At 37.8% G+C, this 12,837-nt stretch overlaps 1 protein-coding gene across 4 annotated transcripts in view; it reads right to left on the bottom strand.

Moving 5' to 3' along the window:
* GRM7 (glutamate metabotropic receptor 7) overlaps positions 1-12,837 on the bottom strand; it is a 588,333-nt gene that overhangs the window by 202,432 nt on the left and 373,064 nt on the right. For all 4 annotated transcript variants that reach the window (XM_060766298.2, XM_060766300.2, XM_060766299.2 and 1 more), the window contains exon 5: positions 5,678-5,818. In XM_060766298.2, the coding sequence (XP_060622281.2) occupies positions 5,678-5,818 (141 nt within the window). The remainder of the gene's footprint in view (positions 1-5,677; positions 5,819-12,837) is intronic.

Genomic DNA, 12,837 nt, shown 5'->3' with positions numbered 1-12,837 from the left:
CTAATGATAGTTTCTTTACAGTAGAAATATCCTCTACATCAGAATGTTAATGTGGATGGTTTCCAGTGTCTATGATGATGTTGTAGTTCATTTCCAGTAAGAAAATGAACTACAACATTTTCTTAGACAAGGAATTTTCTTAGACAAGGAATATTCAAAAGCAGTTTTAGCAGTTTCTTCCTCTAAAATAGTGTATAGCTCCTGGTAGTTTCCTATTCGAGTTCACATCACAAGTTATAAAAGTGGAGATTTCCCATATAGACCATTCTCACAATTTCCCCTTAGTTTTGCATTCTTTTTCATTGTACTCTGAAGAAATTGAAGCATCAGAAGTCCTTGTCAGCAGAGCATTCTAGACAATACAGTGTAAGGACTTACCCGTAATCGTGCACAAGTGAACAAATCAATATTTCTTCTCTAACTTTTTTATAAATTTCTTCTGTCTATATCTAGAAAAAATATACAAGCACAGCAGTATTTTCAAGTACTCTGAATGCATCTATTGCTTTTAATGTACCAACAGACAAACTGTCTTTAATGAACCATGTGTCATTGGGATAGCATCGCTATAAAAGAAAGGCCCACTGGTTGGCTGTAAGCATAGCTGTTTCCCCTCATTAGATACAGCCTTTAGTGTTGCCTGCCTTGTGCTCAACAAGACATAATAAAGTGATATTGGGGTGGCATCACCCTCAATATCCTCTTGTTGAATGGTAGACAACTCCAGGAGCTTTTCTAATTAGCTATATTCTGTAATTGGCCTGGAGGTGCAGCTCAGCTAATGATATGGAGAATAAGTGCCTGTGAGGAAGAGAAGCTGCAAATAGCAGCTATTCAGTATAAGCCTGAACACTGAATAGCTGTTTTCCCCCATAGAGTTTCTGTAGAAAGACTAATGTGTAAAGCATACAAATACAAGACATTAGGAATCCCATCTGATCTACTGTTCTCTGTGATATCATTCACAATCCCTTTTGAAGGGAGATTTAAATGGAATTTACCAGTGACATTTGATGGCAAAATACTTTCAAGTGCTGTTGAATTTTTGCAATGCTCTTTCCTACTGACTTTCAGATGTGGTGGTGGGGAAGAGACATAAACTCTACAGTTGGTACTGGGCAGAGAAAGCAGGACATGGCCCTTTTAAACATAGGCAGTCTATTTGACAGGGAACCATGGATCCATAATACAGCCTGAATATCCTTTATCAAAAATACTCAGAACCGAAAGTGTTTTGGATTTTGATAGGTTTTTAAATATATTTTTAGAATACCTGTATTTGCATATATGTATATCATGAGATATCTTGGACTTGGGATCCAAGTCTAAACACAAAATTCATTTCTGTTTCATATGCATCCTAGACACATGGAGTGAAGATAATTTTATACACCATATTTTTAATAATTTTGTGCATGAAACAAAGTTTGTGTATATTGAGCCATCAGAAAGCAAAGATTTCATGAACTTAGCCTCCCTTGGAGACAACTTTGGATTTTGGGGTATTTTGGAATTCAGATTATGATTGTCTGCAACATGCTGAAACTTCTGTTTTAAACATATCTCTCTCATACATGCAGTGAGCATTGGTGGAGCAGGTAAAACTTGTATGCTTCCTTTCTGATACTTCTAAACATTTTGCTTGAACAAGTAAATAAATGTCTGCTTTCAGAGAAGCATATACTAGATATATCACTTGAATGTTTTTTTTTTCCAGTGGGTAGGCCTATTTTTTACATCTGTAGCTGAGATCCTTTCCTTGATTCCCTTAACCTTTGGGAATATTTTATAAATAAATGATTAATGAAGAATTGGAACATAATTCAAATAAGTGTTTTCCCCCAAAGCATGAAGAAATGAATACAATGCTGTCCATTTATCTTTGAAACTCCTCACTTGAGACATATAACTATTTTTTTCTTCACATCAACTGAGCCATTTAGCCCATACATTTTTGTTAGTTAAACATTCAAAATAAAATACCTATTTTTTTTAGGTTTTAAAAACTTGATGGTGTATACAGAGCATGGATTTATATAATTTCAACTATCTTCACATACAGTTGCCTCTCCTCACCACAAACAATTGTCCAATTGATTCACATTGTGAAAGAACTGGCATAGTTTTGTAAGTGTTTTTTTAATAGCTATGAGAGAACTTTCTCTAACGTGACTAATTTAGCCTCTGTACCATTATGAATATTAACAATTTAAAACACTTTTTTATTCTTGAGTAAAAATTCTGGGATCATTCTATTGTAACCATTTCACATTCTTTCCTTAAATAAACACCAACAAACTTGAATACTCAGTGATTTCCAATAGAGTTGGGCGTGGAAGCATTTTCCTTAGTTTCACCCATTCTTTTGTAACCTTTGTTACCTTTGGGAGCATGTAATGGGAAGTCCCCTTCTAGTATGAAAATCAGCTTGACACGAAAGCAAGCTGTAGCCAGTCCAGCTTCTCGGCTGCTTTTTGTGAGCATGTGGCACTCCATGTCTCCTTGTCTTGGAAAGTGTGTGTGGGGTGTGTGTGTGTGTGTGTAGAGCCAGATAGCATGCCTGCAACTGAGCGTCTCCTATAGAGTAAGAATGAGAACTTGCCTGTTGCCTCCTTGCTTTGGAAAGAGTGTGTGTGTGTGTGTCATGCAGGCCCAGAAAGTCTTTGGGTGCATTCACCCTTGGAACTTTTGCAAGTAATCTGCTCCGCTGCACACTACTATTGGTCAGGCAGAAAACAAGTTTGGAAGCATCTCAGACATCTGCTTTTTACAATAGCCTTCTGTAAGTGGAGTCCTCCTCCTTTCTCTTCCTCCTGTGAGGCATCCTTGAGGAAAAAAGCCACTGCTGAATGTGAAACTAGTTCCCTTTCCTCAAAGCCATCAGTTGGCAGAGTTTTAGTTTTTGATTATTTCAGATTTTTAGATAAAAAATACTCAGGTTGCACTATAGCCGGATAAAACATACAAGAATGTCAGCATTTAATATTAATGATCCTTTATACTTTATGAAGCTATGATGCACTAAATCCAATTCCTCTTTCCATTTGTTCCTCTCAGAAAATAGCTGCAATATCTGACAAACCAAATCTAATTGGCTTAATAAAGAACAAGGGTCGAAATTTTGCAGCTCACGTGCCACATGCAGTCCTTAACCCTTTCCAGACCTCACAAACTGCACATTTGTGTATAATAATCAGGCAAAATACATTTTTTTTGAAATTTGAAATTTAACCCAAGCATCTATTTTGCACCACAACTATTCTTTTGGGATCTTTATCCCAATATAGCAACAAACAAACAAACAAATAAATAAATAAATAGAACAAAAAAAAACCTATCTGAAAGCAATTGGATAGGTCTCTCCGCTCCACCCTCACTCATTTCTAGTTTTTGCCATACATGTCAATGTGGTCTGATGAATGTATGGATGACCCACAAATGATCCTCTATTCCTCAGAGTTTGTCCAGATTTGATGTAGACAGAACTAGCTATGCAATTTCCAATTGGTTTTGAAAACTAAAATAGCTACTTCAATACCCCCAAATTCAATTTTGACTATTGTCTCTCTAAGAGTTAGGAACTGAAGCATTTTAAAATCAGTGTTTTAACTATGCTTCTCTGCTGGATTGGATTATTTTATTCTTCCACCCCCCCCCCCCCACTACAAAACAACCTTCTTAGTTCTTTATTTCAATTTCACAGATGGATAATTGTGAGTCACTCATACATCTTCTGTTGCTTGGTAATATGTGAAACAACTTCAAAGTTGCATCATTCTGTGAAAGATGCTGCTGTATTCATGCATTTCTCCTGGTCTGTCTGTGCCCAACTGTGTCCATTCTTTAAAGAGCAAATATCTCCATATCCCACAGTTGATAACTTCTTGGTTGGATTACTGCAGTTTGAAGCTAGTATTGAAAATAGCCCGACTGAAAATTCTCGAATTTCACTTATCAACAAAGGCTTCCTACATCATACCACTGTTTCCCCAGTTGCTCATTTATTGCAATTCAGGAGAATGAGAACTCTTTTCTGTATCTGTCTTTGTATCTGTTTTCTACCTTGACTAGTATCACTGTCTTTTAAAATGTGTCAATTCTACTTATGATAAAGCCAAAGCACAAGAGTCTCAGCTTAGAGCACATCTACATGGGCAGGAACACCCGTGGTTGGTCTGGAGTGCAGTACTGCGGACTAGTTCCAGGGCCAGCTACAATGCCTGCATCCATTCCACTGCACCAGTGGGACAGAATACCTGTTCAATTCCACTAGACAGCCATCCTTACCTTGGTCATCCTGGTGCTGTCAAAGTAGTGGCCACAGAGTTCCAAAGAGCCCCTGGCTATCCCTTAGCACCACTGCTGATGCTAGCAAGGGCACTGGCACAACTCAGGGAATGGAGGGGAAAAAGAGAGGGTGATTCCCTCTTTATGTCATGCAGGTTCCCTGAAACATTACTGATCCAACAAACTGTGAGTCCAACTTACTCAATGTTACCTGACATGGGGAAAAACTATATTAAGCAGCTTTGTCCCTTGTTGGGACAAATCAGGGAAAAAATGGAAACAGCAACACTCCTCGTGGTAAGAAAGCTACCTCAGGTAACAAACATTGGCAGACAACAAGAGCAATTTCTTGGCTATTTTTCCTAAGCCTCCTAACCATTCCTTTAATTGAATGAGAGTCATAGTGTGCCACATAGCCTATCCTGTTCCTTCAAATTGTCCAACTGTCTTGGGCTGTTGGATGATGTATTTCATTGCTACACTGGAAATCCAGTCAGTTTCTGAATGCTGAACACACAGCTAAGTTTTTTCTCACAAGCAGCAAATTCTCCCAAGATAGCCCTGAGTTTATCTGTGTAATTTTCCATTGTAAGAAATGGGTAGAAACGATCATTGCAAATGAGGATTCGACTAATTCTAACAAATTAAATCTTTATGATCACTATATGGAACATTAGGAAACTGGTGGACTGGGGAAACTCATCACACTAGAGTATGAATCCACTTTAAATCCTCCTGCAGAATTCTGGGGCTTGTAGTTTAGGGAGGGGCCATTAAACTGCTCAGCCAGAGAGGTTCTGGGCTACACTAAACTATAAATCCCAGAATTCTTAAGGAGGCAGAAACTGGATTTAAAGTGGATCCATGTTCTAGTGTGATGAGACTGTAAATAGAAAGCAGGATGCCTTAATCCCGAGAGCATATCTCATTTTTCTTACATTCACCTATTGTGTAACTATGTGTCTTCAAAATGAGAAAACTTATAATCAAGATACCCCCTGTTAGAAATACATAATTTGTTTAAGTTCCATGCTTAAAGACATCATTGTTTTTTTTTCCCAGAAGTAGTACTTACAAATATAGTCTTTTTGTACAAAATAACTATATATTTAAAAAATCAAAATGAAACAACACCCTTTTTAGCACAAAATCAATGAAACGAGTAACAGTTGCCAAAGGAAGGACAAGCAGAAATAGAAAGAGTACATTGTGCCTAATTTATTTCTTCTTTCTTGCTAGGCTCATGCTTATTCCTTTTCCCTCACTTAACTTATGAAATTTCAATTGCTATCATCCTCTCTGTTTTCAATCTGCCTCTGACTAGTTTTCAAAGATATTTAAATGCAGGCCACGTACAGCATCGTGAGAAGGACAAAGAGAATGAAATTACCCGTGCATTTACGATCAGTGTCTTCTTTTTTTGATCCACTAATCGTCAACTTGCAATTGAAGTTTTCTTCCCAATACTCCGCAAACCATACATTTCTTCTGTTGTTTTCCAGTGTACGAGAAGTAAAGTAGGTATCAAAACCTAAAAAAGAAAGAGACAGAGTCAGAAATGTAATGGATGTTTTCATTATATGAATATTGTAATATGCAAGATTTCATGATTTGCAAGATATTATGAAGATATGAGTCATTCAAGTAGCTCTCTCAACTATTTGATGTCCAGATATTAGCAGCTAGCTAGAAGCTGGGTTGGCTGGTGGTTGTAATGTCAGCTCCAAGAAAAGTGCAGGAAACAAAATCAACCTCTGCACATGGCATTCATTGATCTTGCAAAGGCATTCAACACAGTCAATCACAGTGCTCTCTGGACCATCCTCCAAAAAATCAAGTGCCCTCACAAATTTGTGAACATCCTGTGGCTCCTCCATGATGATGTGATCACAATAGTCTTGGACAGCAAGGCCTCCCAAAGTGACCAATTTAAGGTAGATTCAGGTGTCAAACAGGGATGCATTATTGCCCCAATTTTATTTTCCATCTTCATCGCTATGATACTTCATCTTGTTAGTGGGAAGCTTCCCACTGGATGGGGGAATCATGTAGCAGCAGACTGAAAGCCAAAACCAAGGTCACATCATTTGTTATAGAACTCCAATATGCTGATGATAACATATGTTGTGTGCATTCAGAAGAAGATCTACAAACCACTCTAATCATCTTTGCAAAAGCATATGAGAAGCTCGGTCTCACATTGAACATCGAGAAAACCAAACTGCTCTTCCAGAAGTCACCAGCCAATCCCTCTGCAATGCCAGAAATATAGTTTAATAGTGTAACATTAGAAAATGTTGACCATTTCCACTACCTTGGCAGCCACCTCTCCACAAAAGCCAACATTGACACTGAAATACAACACTGCCTGAGCTCTGTGAGTGTAGCATTTTTCCAAATGAAGCAGAGAGTGTTTGAGGAATGGGACATCCATAGAGATACTAAGGTGCTTGTTTATAAAGCTATTGTCCTCTCAACCCTGCTATATTCCTGCAAAATGTGGACTGTATAAAGATGCCACAATCAACTCCTGGAATGATTCCATCAGTGTTGCCTTCAAAAAAAAAAAAAGCAAAAAAGCCCTGGAGATCTCTTGGCAAGACAGCTGGACAAATATCAGTGTGTTGAAAGAAGCAAAGACCACCAGCATTGAAGTGATGCTCCTGTGCTATTGACTCCACTGGATTGACCACATTGTCCAAATGCCCAGTCACTGTCTCCCAAAGCAGTTACTATACTCCCAACCCAAGAATTGAAAATGTAATGTTGTTGGAAAGGAAAAGAGATTTAAATAAGGGTTTAAAGCCAACCTTCAAATCTGTGGCACAGACACCAAGAACTGGGCCCTTGGGTGCTCAAACTGGAGGTCAGCTGCGACCAGCAGTACTGCAGAATTCAAAGAGGCATGAATGGAGGGTGAAAGGAAGAAATGTTGCAAGAGGAAGTTGTGTCAAGCCAACCCTGGGCCTCCTTCCACCTAGAAACCAAAGTCCTCACTGCGGAAAACATACGTACCCACTGCAAAGATGCTACCCTTTAGGGCCATCATCCTCAGACTATAAGGAATCACCTAAATAAGTTTATTTATTTATTTACTGTGTTAGAAGCAAACCGAGGGTACAGTTGTAATGTATTTAAAAACACACAAAAAAGTTTAAAACTTTGCATTATACTAAGTGTTCTTTGACCAGTAGCTGGGCACTTAGAGTGCCTCTGGTGTTGTTATAAGAGAATCCCTGTCTTGCAAGTGGCCCCATTTCTTAAGGTTGGCTCTGCATCTCAAGGTGCCAGAGCTCAGTTTGTTCAATACCTTCCAAGTTGCCCAGTCTTCTGCGTGCCCAGGAGGGAGTCTCTTATTTGGGTTATCAATTATCTCTGTAGAGCTTAGAAAACTATTTCTTGATTTAAAGTATTGGCGTACTGGCTGCTATCTGAATAGGGGACGGGCCAGAGATGTTACTGCCTTGGTCCTTTTATTGTTGGTTGCTACTTCTCGATGGATGTTAGGTGGTGCAATACCGGCTAAACAGTATAATTTCTCCAGTGGTGTGGGGCGTAAACATCTTGTGATAATGCAGCAATATGTCTCATTAAGAGCCACATCCACTGTTTTAACATGACAAGATGTGTTCCACACAAGGCATGCATATTCAGCAGCAGAGTAGCAAAGTGCAAAGTCTTAACTGTACCTGGTTGTGATCCCCAAGTTGTGCCAGTCAGCTTTCGTATGATATTATTTCTAGCACCCACTTTTTGCTTGATAGTCAAGCAGTGCTTCTTTTAAGCAAGAGCATGGTCCAGGGTAATTCCCAAGTATTGTGGTGTGCTGCAATGCTCCAGTGGGATTCTTTCCCAAATAATCCTCAGAGCTCGAGATGCTTATCTGTTCTTAAGGTGAAAAGCACATGTCTGTGTTTTGAATGGATTAAGAATCAGCTGGTTTTCCCTGTAATAGGCAGTAAGAGAACATAAAGCTTCAGAGAGCTTCTGTTCAACCATCTCAAAGCTCCTTGCTTAGGAGGTGGTGACACTATCATCAGCGCAGATGACACTTCAAAAGTGATTTGCAGCCTAAGTTGGTAGAAGGGGACTGGAGGCATCATTCTTCAGCACTCTGTTCACCAGTGTTGCAGAACACATTTGCTTATTTCAGGTGTTTGTTTCTTTAAGGTAGGCTTTAGCAGGTTGGATTGGGAGAAACAGCATATCTATGACATCATAGCTACATGTCCTAGGTAGGATTATGGCCTATATATTTAACATATCATATTGTTTACATTCAGATTCCTTAGAAATAAACAACTGAATAAAACAGTTTTACTTCACTGTTTTTTATCTAGAATTCTCTTTATATGTTATTTTCCTTTGTCTACTTGCCCATCTATATTTTCTGTATTGATTTGTGTACCTCGTTACATGCATTGCAACAGTCAGTTTTTCTACTAATATTGCCCACTTTCTAAATTGCCCATTCTGTTGTCATAAAACTGGTGAATTCTGATCTCCAGTCAAATAAATCCAGTGCTTTCATTTTTAACCCCCCCCCCCCCCGGCTGAATTAAAAGAAAGGGTATTTTGGAAAACCGTTCATAAACTCCAAGCACCAGAACAACCTAGTGTTTCAGGAGATTAATCTGACTGCTGACAGACTGTCATAATTTTTATTGGGGATCTTATAATGAATCTTAATTCATTTAATACATGTATTAAATGAATAAAGCAATGAACACTAGAAGATTCTAGTATTCATTGCTTTTTCAATTTAATAAATTTATGCCTTCTCTTTTAATAATACTTTTACAGGGTGACTTAAAATAATATTCAATAAAACTGAACAAATTTACAATTAGCTAAAAAGCATCATCATTAAAACTGAAAAGCCAACAACATCCAATCACAATATCATTAAACAACAGAAGCCAGCCATAACCTTAAAGCAGCACCCAGCTTAATAAAACCAGAGATCATGAAACAAAGCACTACCCCAAAACAGCAGTCTAATTAAAATCCTTCAAATTAGTAGATAAAAAATTACTAAAAACACATTTTCAATGTCCAGTTAATGATCAAACCAGTCAATTCTTAAATGCAACAGAGTTCCAGAGATTATAAGGCCTTTCTAGATCTCCCTTGTGTGTGTTGATTTAGATTCTATTGTAGGCAGCCACAAAAATCTTTGAAGTTGATCTCAACATCAACCCAAACTACAGCTCTTCCCTCTTCACTTTATGTATTTTCTGAAGAACATCAGAATGTTACTTGGGTACTTTAAGATTTAGTGTTCATTTGAAGGACTAACACGTGATATCCTCATCACCATCATAATAATCATTTACCTGGCAAACAGCTTGTTATACCCACTCACATCATCCTTACTTCTTTTCTCACATGGACTTCCAAAGCTACTTGGAAGATATTGCTATGATCACTCCAATGATCTTTATTTGAGAACACCTGCATTGACCAAATTCATACTTTGGTTTATCTTATGTGAAGAAGGATCTTCCACCACCCAACAGTACTGTTTGAAAAATGTGACTTGGAACATGAATGAGAGACACTCTCCTCTTCTATCTAAAATGAGATTGTCTGAATTTACCTTCATTTTGTCAGTCTGCAAAGGAGATGAGCTATATTGCAAAACATAGAGCTTTGATATGGAAATTCTGAAAAGGATCTGAGTGTTGCTGTGAATTTTGTTCCCTTTATCTAGGAAACTCATCTTTTGAGAGCTTACCTTAAGCCATGCAGAATCTCAACCAATAGATCAATAGAAAGCTCTTTACAAGGGCTTAACTTTGTTTCAAGTTAAGATAGACTTCACAAAATCAGTGTTAATAAATAGTTCAGAATGATTTTTTAGCATACCTTTCAGCAACTTTTTCCCAGACTCTTCTTTTACAAATATATAAAAGATCCCTTAAATTTCTTACAAACCTAGGAGATGTATCAAAATTAGCTTTTACAGTGAAAAGGCTTTGTGGTCATGGCCGTAATTATTTGCCCTCATTATTAATCATTAATAAAGCAAGTCACATGAAGCTTATCTGTCTTAATGCTCACAAATAACTAGAAACTTTAAGAACTACTATTTTAGCAGAGTTTAAATTTAACCAGTTAAGAGCAGTTATTTCTTGGGGGCAATTAAGGTACATTTCAAAAAGTATTATGACAAGAAAGGTTGAAACAACCTTATTTGATATCATCAAAGTTTCTACTTTGTTTGTTTAATTTATACTCTCCTTATTTCTAGGAGACCCAATCATTTCACTTTCAAAACCTATTCTCAAAATAATGTTTTCGAGGCACTCTGCTTTTAATTTTTACAGAAAAGCTTTGAGCCACTCTTATCAATTGTAATCTTTCTCTCTCAAAGGAAAATATTGTATTATAAATGTAACAAGTAGCACAATAATACAGCACATTAGCATCTCATCTTTGTAACAAGCTGAAGTAATAGGTTATTTCATAAATGCTGAAATAAAGTGTTACTCCTTATGCTGTATGGAGTAACAGTAACAGTCTAGGGCAGCGTTCCTCAAATTGTGCTCCTCTGGGTGTTTTGGATTTCAGCTTCCAGAAATCCCAGCCAGTTTACCAGCTGTTAGGAACTGTAGGAGCTGAAGTCCAGAATATCTGGGGGAGCACAGTTTGAGGAATTCTGGTCTAGGGGGATCAGGACCCCTAGGCCAAATTGTTTATTTTAAATTCAGTGATGAATATTTAGCACCTGCAACAGCAATAAGCAATGCATTACACTCTCAGTTTTTAGCTAGAATGGCTAATGAGGCCATTTCTATTCTTGAAGAAAATTCAGTACTAGGGCTGCTCATGGAGTTGATTTGATTAGAGGCCAATTTGACAATATAGAACTGGGCTTGACTCTGGGTACATCTGCACTTTATAAGCAATGCAGGTAGACCCCATTACTCAGTGCTGTAGAACCATGGGAGTTGTGGCTTTATACCATTTTTGGCTTTCTATGTCAATCACTGTTGGCTTTTCACCAAAGTTCCGTGATTCCATAGAATTGAGTCATGACACTTAAAGGGAAATAGAGCTGCATTCATTCTTTAGTGTAGATGCACCCTTAGATGTAGTGCACTCTCTTTTTCTCTTCACCTTGGAACCCAAACCAGTAACTTCTTGTCATTGCCTCTTCTCTTACCATTAGTACTAAACAGAAGAATAATGGTGCCTCCAAAAGGCTTTGCAGCTTCCTGGGGAGGTGTTTTGGACATAGCATAAAGTTCTTAAAACTAGTCCCCTGAACCTTGTTCAAAAAGAAACATATGCATGGGAATGTTCTGTACAATTTGCTCTTTTATATTCCCAGTCAACTTGAATAGAACAAATGGATCCATTTGTGAATGACAAATCAACACTCATGTATCTTCTTTATTTAATGGGTCTACTCTACTTGGAATTAGTTATTGGATTTAGGATCACATATGTTCACTAATCAATTCATCCTTCTCTAAAAGCGAGATAGTGGTCTTCATCAAACATATAATCAATAGGCAAATAGGCATCATTCTCTATCATAATTTTACACTTTCTTTTCCCTTTCATATTCAGTAGTGGGAATTCCTGTGTCTAGTGTGTGGTCAAGAATTTTACTTGCACTCTCAAACATCCACTCATTCACTAACACAACATATCACAAATGGGATATTCCATACAATCATCCCATAATTTACCTATTAAAGGTTCAAGACACCTAGGATGAGAAAACTCATTTGCAATGTATGTTAGATTATACAAAATATTCCATAAAGCCAAAGAAAATATGTTTATTTTGCAAAGTTGGAAATTCAAAAGGTCTGGAACTGTTTTATCCACATCTATATAAATGAAGATGGCAGTTCAACCGCAATGTTGTTGTCAATGAGTGGATCCATGCTGATAATATAACATATCTCTCATACCTCTATAAGTGCTCTTTCTATGTACTAGAATGGAAGCAAAGATGAGACACAGCAACTTCCAACAGCTACCCAGGAAAACATTGGCAGAGCAGATGTGTAACCTTAAATCTTCCTGTCTCTAAGACTAACTGGAACACAATTACTTTTCCCTGGTGCAATCTGAGCAAATGTTAGTAAGGAAATCTTTCATTCCCCTGGCGGCTGCACATAATATTATGAGAATGTAATCAGAGTGTTGACATGAGCCACTAAGCAGCTTGCTGCCCTTAGTTGCACTGATTTCCCAGGCTCAGGATTTGTTCAGACGTCTGTGGTCCCAGCGTTGAAGCAGCATCAGTGAAATTCAATGAGACCCTTTGAAAATAAGAGAAATCATAAAGCAATAGACACATAAGATAAAAGCTAACCTGATGTCAAAACACTGACCTATATGGCTACAACAAATAAAGCTCACATGGGAGCAAGCTGCAGAGACAAGAACTGAGATGTCATTGTGGGCCAAAGGCCCAGACAGCACTCTTGGCTTGGGCAGCAATATACTGATAAGTACTAATGGGACATCATGCAGCATAAAAAAGCAATGGCCAGCTGTGAACACTTTGCTCATGGCACAAGTCATGCA

This window comes from Anolis sagrei, chromosome 2 (assembly GCF_037176765.1).
Source record: "Anolis sagrei isolate rAnoSag1 chromosome 2, rAnoSag1.mat, whole genome shotgun sequence".
In the NCBI taxonomy this organism is placed as follows: Eukaryota; Metazoa; Chordata; class Lepidosauria; order Squamata; family Dactyloidae; genus Anolis; species Anolis sagrei.
This window is presented reverse-complemented; position numbering and strand designations above follow the sequence as displayed.